This window comes from Apis laboriosa, unplaced genomic scaffold (genome assembly GCF_014066325.1).
Source record: "Apis laboriosa isolate Shangri-la unplaced genomic scaffold, ASM1406632v1 scaffold45_cov149, whole genome shotgun sequence".
NCBI lineage: Eukaryota > Metazoa > Arthropoda > Insecta > Hymenoptera > Apidae > Apis > Apis laboriosa.
In genome coordinates, this window is record NW_025223361.1 from 1,022,969 (window position 1) to 1,039,268 (window position 16,300).

General features: G+C 31.7%; 1 protein-coding gene and 1 long non-coding RNA gene across 4 annotated transcripts in view; one reads left to right on the forward strand and one right to left on the reverse strand.

The window, feature by feature from the left end:
• Positions 1 to 16,300, reverse strand: part of LOC122716342 — a 48,933-nt gene that overhangs the window by 15,197 nt on the left and 17,436 nt on the right. The gene's annotated exons all lie outside the window — the stretch shown is intronic.
• Positions 54 to 16,300, forward strand: part of LOC122716340 (nose resistant to fluoxetine protein 6) — a 25,125-nt gene continuing 8,878 nt past the window's right edge. Inside the window, exons 1-3 of the mRNA XM_043939331.1 lie at positions 54 to 519; positions 6,385 to 6,581; positions 9,199 to 9,407. Of these exons, the coding sequence (XP_043795266.1) occupies positions 54 to 519; positions 6,385 to 6,581; positions 9,199 to 9,407 (872 nt within the window). The remainder of the gene's footprint in view (positions 520 to 6,384; positions 6,582 to 9,198; positions 9,408 to 16,300) is intronic.

Here is a 16,300-nt window from a genome sequence, read left to right on the forward strand (position 1 = left end):
ATATATCAAGAGGGAATCGTGAAAGAGATAGATCCGTTTAATCATCGAATAAGATGGCCGTGTATTATTTTTTACTGATCCTGGCCTCGATCGCGCACGCGAGCCCGGTTTCGAGGAACGAGTCGAACATACTGCGAATCGGGAAATCTCGCGACACGGGAGCGGTGGCGAAGGAAAGGGTGAAGGGAAACTCGAACGACACCGATTACAAGGAGGAGAGACAGGCGTCGAAGGGCGGTGGGCTGGGCCAGTTGGCGATCGGATTCGGTAAAAACAATCCTGAGCTTGATTGGAGGAATTATTTGAGGCTGATTGACGGGAACGAGCAACGCGACGATCTCGATATCGATTTCATGGGGGAGAAGGTTGGAACGACGGCGAACAGTATCCAATGGCTGGCAGATCTTTACGATCCTCTCAAATGGTCCAGAGTGCCTGGTAAACTCGGCAAGGATTGCAGGAAAGAGTTGGAATTCTTTCTCGAGTCTCTTCGGGATGGAAAGCTGTGGGCCGCCAAGAGTGAGTAAAAAAAAAAGAAAAAAAAGGAAGAAGAAGATCGTGTATAGGATAAATCATGGGACGATCGATGCTTCCTGTTTTGAGGAGGGTCTGTTGGCAAGTGTGCATTGATATCGAGTTATTTTTCATTATTTTGATTATTTTTTGTTTTTTTTTTGAAATTTATTGTGGGTCGTTGCTCGTTGTCAAGTCGGGGGAATGTAGAGAAAGTCATGGTTTGTCAAGTTAATCGAGGCGAGTGGCCAGCGATGGGATTAAGCTTCGCGCGAATTTAGATCAAAATCCGGGATGAGTTTTATGAAGGTTATCTCGAACGCTTTATCAATGAGAACAAGTGGTTGGAAAGTATATTCGAACTGCTATTAAATGCTATTGTGCTATTAAGTGTTATTAAATTTTCACCTGTTGACAAATTTAGGAGAATTTTATTTCAAACTATGATTCATTAAAAATAATGTGAATCAGGAAGAATGGATCTTTAAATAAATAGAGATCTACATTTTCGAAATACTTTTCAAATTTCATCCGTTCAAATCTGATACTCGCGATATACTCGATCCCATCACTACTATACAGTCGTTGACAAAACTCGATTGTCAAATTTGTTCCGTCAAATTTAAATATTTCGCGATGTACTCGATCCCATCACTACCGTATGATCGCGTCGTTGACGAAACTCGATTGTCAAAAGTGTTATTACTCAGAGAAAACAACAATTTACCGCTTCATTGTAATACGACAATCCTTTTCCAGCGTTCCCTTTTTCATTCTAGAATGCACGTTCTATCGCGAAACAAACTTTCGAACTTGTTCCTTCCACGGATAAAAGCAATCCTGGAATTCCTGCGGCTCGAGACCATACAGAAAAGGCGTTTCTACCTAAATCAACGGCTTATTACGTCATTTCAACGTAAATTACTTTAACCAAAAATTTAAATCCCGTTTTAAAAATATAAACTTATCGTTGGATTATTATCGCAAATTTTTATGCGAAATCAAATTATCATATTATCACTACTTACATTATTAAAGAAATGGAATAGCTTAATAAGAAACTATGTATACACTTCGAATTTTCGTATACTCAAAATTTTGCATAAATAATCCACGTGTCTAATAAATTGTATAGCAATAAGTTATAAACTTTCCTACTTCTCTGTCCTCGTCATCGAGATTAAAAAATAATCGGTTCGACAGCCATTAAACTTCTTTACGAAAATTCGAATAAGCGTTATTTCCTTTCCACTGACTCTGACCACGATCGAATCGAAAGTTGGCGTTTCAGTGGATTAAATGGCATTCAACGGTGGCCACGATAACGGTATAAAATACATTACAGATTTACTTTCTATACCGTGATACATCTAACGTTTTATATAATATATATATATAGTTTGATTTACAGGGCGGGGAACTTAACTAGGTGAATTGCGAATACTTCGTTTCGCAATGACCATTTATCTTGTCCATCAAGGTTCCTTATCGGGAATAGAATTTCTGAATTTAGATTGAGTTAAAAGTGTTCGAATTAAAAGGATATAAAAGGATACAAGAAAACTGTTTTGAATTAAATAAATTTTATTTGAACGTGATTAATATCGATATAATAATATTATTATTTATGAGGGACGAATTAACTATTGTCGAATAATTCATTTGTCGGATATATCGAGTTTAATTCGTTGTTAGAATTAATAAAGAGACAAGAGAATTGGAAAATGAAAAAAAAAAAAAAAAAAAAAAAAAAATCTTTTGACAGTATTTCAATCTTAAATTTTTAAATTCTAAAAAGGATACGTTTAGTAATTCATGACTTTTCTTCAGTTAGTGTGTATCTTATGTTAATATATTCATAGAACATCTTTGGAAGATTTATTCTAAAGGCCAAAGCAAACAAAAACATCTGTCGAGGCTTATTAAGTTATAAGCCATTAAAATTTACGTCGAATGAGACGAAGAGACGGAAACGAAGTGACACACCGATCATTTCATTCTTCATCCGTGTCACGGTCTTCAATAACTCAATAAATAAACTTCGATCAAAATTTGCAAACACCAATAATTTAATATTTGCTTCGATCTCTAAAATCGATATGCCAAACAAATTCTCGTGTCGTGCTCAAATATATATATATCAAAAATAACAATTATAAACTTCGAACAATTATTCCAACTTCTTATTCGTCAGTCGATTCTTCACTTCGTCTATAACCTCAAAGTGCGAAATATAATCGAATTGGGCAGAAATCGCGTCGAGAGTATCGGTACAATTTTGGTGAAAAATTTCAAATGTACCATTCCATCACCACTTGATGGAAAGGGTTCATCATTATCGAAGAGGGGAATCGACGAATCGATCTGCGGTTACCGCGTGGTTCGAATAGAATCCTACGATTTTCCGGGTTCGAGGCGATTGCTTCCGGAGTTACCGACCGTCGGTCACTTTGATCGAATCGCGAAAATCGGCGCAATCGATATTCGATCGTCTCCAAACCGCAATCGTGGCCGCGTCTCCGGATACTCCGTCCATTTCTCGCCACCACGTAAATGCCCTTTGACATCGTTCGACCCCTTTTCCAGGAGAGCATCGTGCATCTACGTCGCGACATGATTCTCTCTGTGAGGGCAGAGAAATACTTTTACGTCTGTTTTTTAATTAACCAGGGCTGATTTAATCCTCTTGTAGTAAATTCTGAAAGAAGCTCGGATGACGAGTATGTCTATTTAGTTTCATCTGTGCTTCATCTCGAACATAATATTAAACCGTGTTGTGACAATTTAAAGACATTTTAAAGAATTTATTTTGCGATAAAGTATTATAATAGAATAGGGAAATATTAGCGAATAATGTAAATAACTAAAAATTATTTTGATGTAAATTAATATTGCAATTTTGGAAACGAAGAAAATTAATATTTTCGAAATTCAACAATAATAATATATAAATAAAAACTATTTTGGATTAAATGATGTGAATTAATATCATTGCAATTTTGGAAACGAAGGAAATTCATTCATTTTCAACAACAATTAAAAAATAATATTTCAATCGAAATTTTAATTTTTGTATCGAGTGTATGTTTGAGGAAAAATGTTTTCTATAGTTTTTATAATCCTTTAGAGGTTTAAGAGTTTAAACTTTTACACTTTACAAGAAGAAAGGAAGAAGAAAAATAAGAAAGGAGAAAAAAATTTTACGAGTATACCATAATGAATACCGTAATAATAATTCGCAAAAATTATACGTAGAATTCAGTTATTCAAAATCGCTCTCTCTCTCTAAACCGCAACTTCTATTACAACTTTATATTAGGCAACTTTTGGTTGACTAACTGAGTTAATTAACTTTAAATGCTCGTCCATGTCGAACAAGTTTAAATAACTTCTGATCGTTCAATCACGTTTTACATTAGGCAACTTTTAATGGATGACCAACCGAGTCAATCAAATTATGCATTATTATAATTTAGTTTACACGAGCAATTTATATATAATTGTTATTTTATCAACTTGATTGGCCAATCGAGAGTTGCATAACGTAAAATGCAATTTTATCTTTCTTCGATCAATTCGAAACGTTCAATCAGAAACGTAAGCCCGATTTTAAATAATTTCGCGCCACTTAGATCGAGTAGATTAATTAATAAAAATTGCCTGAACCGATTACGGTTTATTTAAGCTTAAATATTAAATACGACGACTCAAAGTCTGTTAATTCGATTGATAAAAAATTAAACATCGAAATGTCGATAAAATAAACAGCTCGAGATCGACTCGACTGAAACGAAAGGCTACGAATGATGAACAAATTCTTGTGCGCACGCGCGCCTTCTAATTTAATATTTCAAAATGGCTTGATCCAGGTTGATCAAATCGAGTTTCCATTTGTAGGTGGTAGTCGGTCAGACGTATAAAATGGTTTTTATACTCGAGAAATAACAGCTGGTATTAAAAAACTTCGTATAAAATATATAATCTGCCTCTGGTTTTACGAAACGCACGACGTTATACTTGAAAATTGAAATTAAAATATGAGGAACGGTTGTTGTAGGGCCAACTAGAGCGGAACGAAACTAGAGTGGAAGAAAAATTTTTTTTTTCTTTTTTTTTTGGTATTCACGACTTTTAATAAAAGTTGCCTTTCATATTTAAGATTTATTAAGATCCGAATTTAAGATCGACAAATTTTAAATAAGGAATTTAAAATGATTTTTGATTTTAGGAATTGATGTTCCTTATTGTGAATTATCAAAATTTCCTTCTTATCTTATTTCATTGTAATCAATGAAGAATAATTGAAATAAAAAACTGAAACTTAACGATTCCTTTGCAAATAAATAAATATTATTCAATTATTATTATCAATTATATCAATTGTATAACAATATAATTCCGAATTGAAGTGGGATTCACAATATTGAAAGAAATATTGTAATACGAAAGAATTAAAACCTAGAATTTTAGAGAAAGAAGAAACTAGAAAATCTAGAATTTTATAAAAATATCGCAGATATCGGCTCCAAGTATATCTTTCAAGTGGCATATAATCATAAATATAATCGAATACAAATTTTATTATTCTCTCCTTCCTTGTCCGGGCAACAATGTCCAGAAATTACAGAGGAAAAGCATTTAAAAATTTATGCAATAATAAACGTGAAATGGAGAAAATACCAGCAACCCGGAGACGCAATTGAGAAACGTCAATTTTCAAAGGAAATTACTTCTCCGACCGTAGATGGAGTATCGGCCACAAAGGAGTATCACAGATGCGCAAGTTGTTACGTGACGCGTAATCTTGCAGGGTACCTTTGCCTGGTACATTGATCCGAACCGACTTAACCCGTCACTGCACCGTTTCGAAAGTGTGCTGCAACACACCGATCGTTTTTCTCGCCACGCGTCCAAGCATCGATAAACTCGACTACCAACGTTTTAATTGTTGCTTGCAATTATTTCCAATTCGTTCGTCCTTTACGCTTTTCTTCTTCTTCTTAAATTTTAAATATCCTAGATGTGTAATGTGAAATACATATGGAATTATTTATTAATTAGAAATGTATATATATATGTCAAAATGTTACTGAATATATTATAAAAATTGCTTATTATTTATTTCATTGATAGTCAATATTTAATTTCGCTATTTAACTTTATTTAAACGAATGCAACGAGGAGCAGATATGATTGGAGGAAAAAATATAATTTTCTATTTATACGTAATATAAATCATCATAAATATCTAAAGTATAAATATTCTTATATACACATTCTTTTAAACATAAGATAGATACACTGAGTGGAACTTTCTCTATTTGTACATCCTCTCTCTGTATTTTGTATTTATATTCCTCTCGTGTCCATACGTATGTCACGGGAATAACCAGTTGAAAAATTAATCGAACCAATAATTCAAGATTCATACGAAATTGCGTTCGCGTTTTCACTGGTGGCTCGTGAGGTTGTCTCGCGAGTCGGCAGATAGCTGCACTTTCTCTGTTTGTGCGGCCACAAGCTGGCTTTACGTAATTGACAATGAACCTTCCCAACCACGATCACGTAATTTAATCCTGGAAAGTTGGAATGTGCAAAGTCTCGTGTAAATTTCGAGCATAGAGAGAGAGAGAGAGAGAGAGGAAAATATTTTTTTTTAAATGAAATCGAGAAAAAGAGAAAAAAATAAAGGACCCTTTCGATCGTCTGGTTCATCGATATTTCCTTTACCTTGAAAATTCTTCGAAACTTTTCTACGAGAAAGAAGGTTTATTGGAAATGATAAAGTGATATCTTATCTCTTCTTTTATAAGAATATTTATCGTATTGCTTTTTTTTTTTTTATTATTAAGAAAATTTTATTTTTCTCAGTGTTCGACGCAAGTGGCCGTTACTCGTCGCAATTCCATTTTGGAAACGGGTTCTGGCTTGGCTCGAGCACCCTCTGCAAGGAGCTGAACGCCACCAATAACAAAATTCATCGGGAACTCGACGATACACCGCCTTATCCATTGAAATTTCACGTGGCTAGGATGTACTTAACATTGCCCAAGGAACTCGAGTTGTCTGTAAGTATTCTCTCATCTTCCTTGCAATTATTTAATTTTTCTGTCGATGGAATTTTCGTTCAATCAAATAGGTGGAGATTTAAATTGTATTATTCTCGAGTGATTATTGTATGGATAAAAATATGATAAAATTGACTGTGGATTTTTATGTAAATACAATAGTGTTTAAAATTTTGGAAGTATTTTTGTTGGAATAAATCTTAAAATATTATAAAAGTAAATAATAGGTTTTATAATATTTTAGAGTGACAACAATTTATATGTGGAGTAATGTATTACATATCACATTGAAGAATGTTTTTTCCAGGCAAACGTTTTAAAAAATAAATTTTTGATATATTTAAATTAGAAAATTTTATCTTTAATTTTAATCCTTTTTAAGATTTATTAAAACTTAGTGTTACAAAATTATTTCCTATTATTATTAAAGTATCATTTCTTATAAAGAGTTATTTTTTTATTTATTCTAATCATTAAAAAACAACAATATTGTTCACATAAGATATTTATCAAATATTAAATTCTTTTAATTAACCCAGGTTTTAATTAGTCTTTGGAAGTCAAATAAGCGTGAATAAATTATTAGATGGGTTAATTAAACGCAGTTTATCAAATAAGAATTTCCAACGAGACTCAAAGAAGAAGAATTATTTATTCAATTAATTTATCAATACTGATTAATTAAAGTGAATTTACAAGTGTAAAAAATTTATTATCATCTTCATCATATCATGTCCTAAAAATATATTTTTAAATAGAAATACACAAATATATACAGTGTACGGTCAAATTACAAAATTTTTAATACATCACAAAGAAATTCATCTAGAAAATCCTGATTTTAATTAAAGTTTACGTGTTACGTAGAACACAGTAATTTTTTCCCCCAAAGAAAATCTCTTTAAATCTACCTTAAAATTTTCATCACTTTTTTATTTTTTTAATAAAATTTTGCTTGAAAATACTTTTTAAGTATATATATATAATATTAAAATATAATATTTAAAATTTCACTCTATTTTATACCAAAGCAAAAATTTATATTGAACAATGTTTTATATAAAATCAAAAATTTAATTGGTTTTTTATTTATAACTGTATTTATATTTTGCTATACTATTACATTAATCTTCATGCATTATTTCTTATATCTTATATTTTTACATCAAAAATAAAATGGAGCCACAGCTTGTGGATTGTCAGAAAGCTTACTCTATTTCTACGAAAAAATTCTAAAATCTAAACACTGTTGAATCAATTTGTTTGCTTGACACCGTTGAAACTCTCGATGATTTCATTGTGTTCTCAAAACTTTGCGACAATCGGTAGATCAATTTTCTTTCTACGAAGAGCTCGCTTAATCAGATTACATACGAAAATAACTCCCGTTGTCCGCAGTAATTTTACTTTGTTATTGTATCACGTTCATGAACGAAAGCTAATCAAGACAGAGAGTCACATACAGTGGATATCGGATGTTTGAAACTCATTCAAAGGCAAGATTCAGGTTCAATGGAAAATCTACGACTCGAGATATTTTCTTGCAACAGTTAGACGTTTCACAATTGTTTTATAAATCGTGAAAAAACGCGTGATGATCGATAAAAGTTTGCTTGGAACGGAATTTAAAAATCCATTTTATTGAAAACGAGAAAAGGGAGGGAAATAAAACTTATTCACTCAAGAATTATTTTATAATTTATTTTTGCATTTCATTCAGATTTCGAAGCATAAGCTTGTAATAAAGATGTTATTGTACAAAATATAAAAAGTTTAATCGATTTTTAATGTTTTCAAGAAATATAATGAAGTCATCTTGGATGTTTTTTTTCAATTAGGAAATAATAATAGTTTTATTTACATTTAGATGAAAAAAGAAAGTTATTATTTAATATTTAATCATCATCCCATCAGCAGATTTTTTTTTTTGATTCTATAATTAAAATTGATATTGGAAGATAAATAATAATCCAAGCCTGACATTCAACAAACACAAGATTAATTAAACGCGATTCCAATAGAACAATTTTTAAGTTCCTTCTTCGATCAATTAAACGACCGATATATCGAATTCTTCTTTACTTTAAAGAATTACTTTAAAGAATGGAGAGGGGAAAAAAAAAAGAATAATAAAAAGTTTACCATCTTGCGTATTTTTATATTTTTACTTTAGTTTCGTTATTGCATCGTGTACGTCAGACAAGTTTCAAACCGCGCCGTGAAGCTTTTCTACCGTTCTCGGTGTGGGTAGCAAAATGGTGGCGCAAAGGAAAGTAGCAGAAACAGGGCAATATGATGAAAAAGAAAGTAGAGAAACCTTGAAAGAAATTGAATTTTAAAAGCTCGTTGAACTCTTTAACAGTTTAAAAATCGCGGCACAAGGTAAACTCTGATAGAAAGGAAGGGAATAAAAGTTTAATTAATCTTGAAATTGAATCTCCTTGCAATCTATTTATCCAACAATCTAACCTCTCAAATTTAATTAAGACACGCTCACACTTCTTTTTTTTTCTTTTTTCTTTTTTTCCCTTTCTTTCTCTCCAATTTTCCTCATCGTGACATCTTCCCCCCGCTCGAGGCCACACACATCGAACCCAGAAAATCAATTTGTTTTCAGACACGACAAGTATTTTTGGGTCTTTGTCTACCGGCTACGTGCAACCAAGCATCCCTGACCTCGATGCTGAGAGCGAACGCGGATCGCGTCGAGCGAGAAGGTAACCTAACTTATCGATCGTACGGGCCGAAGATTCACATCGTTGCAGTGAGACCAGTGCCTTCGAGCAATTACACCCTTTGGCGCGATCCCAAGTTCTACGTTCTTTCGTAAGTAATGCAAAATGATTTCTCTTCGATTTGTTCTCGATTCGAGTACGATTGTACGAGTCACGGTAAATCAGTGGGGAATTTTTCGTGTCCCTTTTTTTCCATTCGATGATTAATGCAGCATGGATGGCGTCGCGAATTATTTTTTCCCTTTTCACGACATGGCAGATTGATTAAGAACACGATTTCGAAAGGATTCAACCTCCTTTTACTCCCTTCCTTCTTTTCTTCTCTTTGCAAAATTTGTATTTCGATTAAAATTTTATGCGAGACAACTCTTATATTTATTAGGTGAAAGATAAATATTTTGGTATATTTTTTTTTTTAATTAATTTTTTTTATTAAGAAAAATGTCAGCTTTCACTTCATCAATTTTTCTTTCTTTTTTTAAGGCCATCAGAATCGCTAAGAACTCGACCAATTCCAAGAATTCGATTATCAATTCGTTTTCCTTAAAATTTTATACGAAGCAAGTTATAAATTTTACAATTATTATTTAAAAGTTTGCGCTTGAATTCGCTAACTCGAGAAAGTGGAAATTAATTATTTTCCATTTCTCTCTCTTTCTTTTTTATTTTTCTGAAATAATTTATTTCTTGTTAGCTCTCCTCAAATTAACTTTATTATAAGAAAATCTATGGAATCTGGATTGCTGTTATAATTACAAACTTCGGGAGAAACTTTTAACGTTAAACTTGTTTCGAGAGTTTTTTTCGTTTGCACGCGTCTTCTGATGATCATTATTTGACAAATACACACAGTCTGGTTTATTTTTCATCGATATTAGGAGAAGAACCTGTTTCTTCGCTCTTCTCGGAATTCTTTTGGAAAATCAATCAATATTAATGAACTTGTTGAAATATAATATATAACACGAGTTAAACGTGTGAAATAGAACAATCATAACTAGAAGAAAAAAAAGTTTTTTATAAGTAACATCAAGAACCATCTTCAACACTTTACGAATATATAAAAATAAAAAATATTGATGCACAGTGTGCAAATATTTTGCAAATGATTTAAAAAAAAAAACAAAAAATATAACAAATATTGATACAATGTTTGTAATACATAAATATTGATTATAATGTCTATATTAAATCAAGTCGAAAAAATGAAAAAAAAATATACAAATAAGCCGATTAATTGTTTCAGAATAAATAGAAAGTACAGAAGCGCGGATCTATATATATATATATATATATATATTCAATTATACGATTCATTCCGATCGATCGATTCACAAATCTTTGCGAAAGTTCTGAATGTATACATATACGAGAAACCTTTAAAATAAAAAAACACTTTTAATACCGTCTAATTAAAAAAATTAAAAAGTCGGGAAGGAAAAAAAAAAACACGATAAGCAGCTCGTAACTCACGTATTGAATTAAGAATCGGAGATTAAAGTGCACTTTTTATTGTGTTATACGTATTTGAAAATTTCATACGTATGACCTCGAAGGAGAGAGAGAGAGAGAGAAAGCGAGAGAGAGAGAGAGAGAGAGAGAGAGAGAGAGAACATTCGGCGAGTTTACGTAAGCACGAGACTTGCAAATGTCTCTCCTGCAATTAAAAAAAACGGTGGGGACAGTTGAACTCGTAAAAAAAGTTCGCCGAGTTCAACAAGAAGTAATTCCTACTTCTTTACGACTACTTTTTTCAACTCTCTCCCCCCCTCCCTTTCCCCCCTCTTTCTTTCTTCTACCTTTTCACGCTTGTTCGATGAGATTTTTTTTTTAGCGTCGCGCTACCACTTTTCGTGGTCAAATTACGTAATAATCATCTTTAAAGTTCATGAGACGAGAACCTGTTTAACTTTAACGATTGTGTCGGCAAGTTGGCGGTTAATTAATAAATTACAATGACTATATTGATATTGCGTGGAAAATCTAATATACGAACAAACACGGTTCTTCGGTGTTACGCGGTCGGAATTTGCGCAATAGTTACATTCACTTCGATGAATAAGGACGAATAGCTAGGCGCTTGTTCGTTCGCTGTAATTACGTGTTAAGATTCACTAACTGGCGCGGCCAGTTGCTACGTTTCTAATATGGGTTACATAACGAAAACTTTTCCTCGTTCGATTAGATGTTAATGTGCAATGAATAGCAAATCTGTGTTTATTAATTTGTAATATATATATATATATATATAATTAATATAGTTGTAATCAGGAAATGGATAAATGGGAAATGAAATTGTTTTTATTTTCCTCGATCGAGTGGATAAAGATAATTTTTAAGTTTAATAATTTGTAATATATATATATATATATTTTTTTTTTTTTTGGAAAAATTTGTACTTTATTTTTTTCCATCCATTATTTTCTTATTTCGAGCGTAAAGGATAAATAATATTTTCGATAAAGAAATATTTTGGTTTTAATATCTTATCTTAAGCTATTTTTGAATTATTTCCGCAATCTTGATTATAGTTGAGATATACAGGATTGTTATTTGAAATGAAAATTAATAAGGGAAAAGAACGAATAATTACTGCAAATAAAATAAACAATAAATTTGAAAGATATTTGTTGATAAATTTTAAAATTCTTTGATTAATTTATGAAACGTTTCATTATTTTAATTAATTATTTTATAATTATAGGATACAAAAAGATATATTTGCAATAAAATCAAAATTAATGTAACACATAAGTGTTGAATAAAATAATAAATAATTTATCTTTCGTACAAAATAATACAAGGGCAAAAAGTAAAATAAATATTTTTTGAATAATGTTCAATCTTGCTATAATTTACATACAGATATACCATAAAATATCTAAAAATAATATATTTTCTTACGAATTTTTTCTCTCGAATAAATAATTGGCCAAAATAAATTGAAGACAAAATTTTATTTTCTCTCTGTTTTTCTATATTTCTTAAAAAAAGGATTATATAACCATATAACTTTCGAACACTTAAAAAAAAAAAAAATCTCCATATACATTTTTAATCGTAAACACGTATTTTTAATCCAACATTCTTTCATTAACTTTCTTCCCTCTCGAAATATCCAACGATAATACCGTCAAATGGAGTATATTTTTGATAACAGATTACATTAAATTTTAATATATTTACTCGTATCCATCCAATTTTATAAACTTGCCAAATCGATTACCTCGATTTAATCGATCGATCGCATACTCGCATACGAGATGTATATTTCTTTCTTTTCGAAAGAAAATTGCGGTCTCGATCGAGCACACCGCTTTTCGAAACGTATTATATTCTCGATCTATTACAACATTTCCGGTGAAAAAAAAAGAAAACATCGTGAATTTTATCCAGGGAAAATAATTTTACCGGAGAAAACATCGAAAAAATCGTTATTACGTTATGCTCCACTTTCGACGAACGGGAAAAGGAGAAGTATTTATCTTTTGCTCGATTTGTCTCGATAAAATCGTCGTGCATATAGTGGTCACGAGTTACATGGACGGCCATCGCGCATCGATAATCTTGACAAAAGATAAATAAAGAAAAAAGAAAAAAAAAAAAAAAAAAAAGAATGCTTCAAGCGGATTATTGCACAACTAGATATCCATAATTTATACGCGTGGTGATGCTAGGATGGTTTTTGCCAAGCCACTGGATCGTAAATTATGCAATGCAACATGCAGCTGTCTCGACCACTAAATGCACGTTTATATGTATGTATGTATGTATATATGTATATATATATATATGAACGATGCTTAACTTTCGTCCATCGTTCGGTGATTTTTCCTGATGAAATTTGCCAAGGGATCTGATAATTTGTCGTTGAAATTTTGTATCTTGTTGCAAGAGGGTAATTAATGCTCGATAAAACAAAAAAAAAAAAAAAGGAGGTTTTGTCACGTGACCGAGAGAAAGCGAAAAGTTTGGTAATCGAGATGAAACATAAATAATATTTAGTTAGCTGAGCAAAAATTCGAGAAATGATTCTTCGATTGATTAAGAAGAAATCCCTTTGAGGGGATGAAATGAAAAATTGAAGTTTTTACAATTTTTTACAACAAGATAATAGAAAATTGAAAATGAAAGTATCTTTTATATGGAAAGTTATTCTTTAAAAAAGACAAAAGGGCAATTTTGAGAGGTTGATTTTATCTCTTTAAAATGATATTAATAAATTGATTATATAAATCGATCCAATATTAAACAATGTTTCAAGATTTATATAAACAAGTTTTTTTTAAAAATATAATTATACTTTTTAATTCAATAAATGCAATCTGTTATTCCAAACATGAAAATACAAATCGTAAATCATTTATGACAGAAATTCAATAATTTCATTTAATATATATCATCTCGATATAATTATAATATATAAAAAAAATATATATATATAAAAAAATATATATATATATGATTTCTTCACGAATAAAACAATTTTTCCTCGTCGAAAGGGAAATTTCTTTCTATGCAAACTGTAACGAATAAAAAAAAAATAAAAAATAAAAAACACGAAGGTCATACGAATACCGACACGCGCTCGTGGAATTCTTTCAAATTTCAGAACAGAGAGGCCACAAGGTACGATGAACTTTAATAGATTCCACTCGCCTCCTCCTCCTCCTCCACCGCATGCCAACAACTTAACCCATAGGCCCTCTCGTTAAAACGTGAAACAGAAACTATGCAAAACGAAATGAAGAATATAGAGGATCACGTAAATGGAGAAAGCTCGTTCCCCGTTTAAAAAGTGGTAAAAGTCTGATCTTAATCGGGAGAGGGGAGGGAGGGACTTCGATCGCACCAATCCGGTCGATGAACCGATTATAGCTCGTCGAAATTGCTGTAGGAGGGCGCCTGCGTCACCTTCGAGCATATATAACACTAACCACCCCTAATTGTAAAGCGCGAATCGGTTTGGCGTTAACCTAATAATGCGAGCTATAAATAGGAATTTGCACCACGTCTTGTGTCCTTGCACGCGATGCATATTAATCGTGACACGGCACAAGTCGTTTGTGCAAGTTCCAAGGCGAGTTACAATCTTATGACCCGATTTAAATGAAGATCGTGTGCGGTTCGCGCCCTCCTCCGAGAGATCTTCGTTCGATCTTCTAAACTTTAAGGTCAAGGCTACGATTTAAGATCGTAGAGCAGAATTATTGTAAAGTCGAAACGAATGTTGTTTATTAATTCCTTTCTTTTTTTTTTTTTAAGAATATTCCAGTGAATGTTGTATGCAATTGTAAGGATTGGTGAAATTAGGTTGAAATTAATGAAGATTATATATAATAAAATATTTATTCCAAACATATCCACTTTGTGGAGATAAAAGTATTACATGAACAATTATTTATATTCATAGATATTAATAAATACTTTTATGGCATCCAATCTATGTTTGTAACAAATTTCGATCAAAGAATTTATAAGAAAAATTAATTGAACTTTATAATTATAACTCTTATTAGGACAAAAAACCCTTTCATCTTCCCCCAATTTTTCTCGAAATAATTTCAAAAATAACATAAAATAAACACGATTTGTTATAATTCTCAAATTCAAAGATAATCTTCAATTTCAAAAATAAACACGATTTAATATAATTCTTTAAAAAAAAAGAAAAAAACATACCTACACGAAGACTGACTTTAACCGCGAAATTTCTCGATATAAATCTCTCGACCTCTTTCGTGGAACGATTTCTAAACCTCACCCTATCTCTCTCTCTCTCTCTGTCTCCCTCTTATTCCCGATGAATCTCTCGTGTCCGTCGTATCGATAGAGCGAACCGGTTCGCGGCAATTATGCAACGGGCATTGCACTTGCGGATGAATGGACGTGAGAGCGATCCAGGGGAGGCGGTGTTTATGTCGCGTTCACCGTGATTGGAAGCACTCGAATCCGGCCACTTTGTCCGGATTCCAGTGGAGCTGGTGCTTGTTCCGGTTTGGCAATTCGTTAGAAATCGCGTATACATGCAGGTGTGCATTGTGATTGCACGCCACTACCTTGAATTGTATTACGCAAGATTTTGTCGAAAGCATTGCGCTCGTGAAAGTGATCTACGGTTATCGTGTGAATAAACCTGTCGGAAGTGGGTCTTTGCCCCGATCGGTCTTTCAATTTTTTTTTTTTTTTCTCCTATTGTTCGCCTCGATCGCGTGAAAATTGTTGGATATATTGCTCGATATGTTATAATAACATTTTTCTATTAAAAAAGGGGGTAAGTTAAATGGATTATGGAAATTTAATTATACAGTCGGTAACTCGTTGTTTTAGCATTGTTGAACGATTGATATGATTTTTTTCGAATAAATATATTTGAATGTGATAAATATATATATATGTTTACTGTATATAGTTGTTGTAATATAATAGTTTATATTAGATTTTTATTAAGTTTATGCAAAGTATGAACATTTTTTTTTTTATAGAAACGTGAAATAAAATTTATCGTATAACTTTCTAAATTCCATCACGTTTCCCAATTTCATAAATCTTCGTGGATCAATTTCAAAGGCAATCTTTCGCTGGATCGAAAGATCGTTTTCATGGAGGAGGGGGGAAAAAAAAGTTGGAAAGAAAAAGTATAGATATCGTGGTTTTTAGTGATAGTAATTTACTTTTTTTATGCGAAAAATCCAAGAAATTTGCAATGGAAATGCGTGTATAATGGTGGGAACTTAATTTTAATTTAATTACGTGAAATCGAAATAAATAAATGTATAATGAGGTTTAACGCGATGAATAATGAATCACTGTTTTGTTTTTTAATTGCAAATGAAATAGAATCTAAATTGTTGTCATTGTTTTGTGACAATATCTATTTTATGCGAATATAATTAGTTTCAAAAATATATGGGCTCTTCACTATTTGATATTTCACACTGAATTTTATTTCTTTCTTAGAAAAAAAAAAAAAAAAAAAAAAAA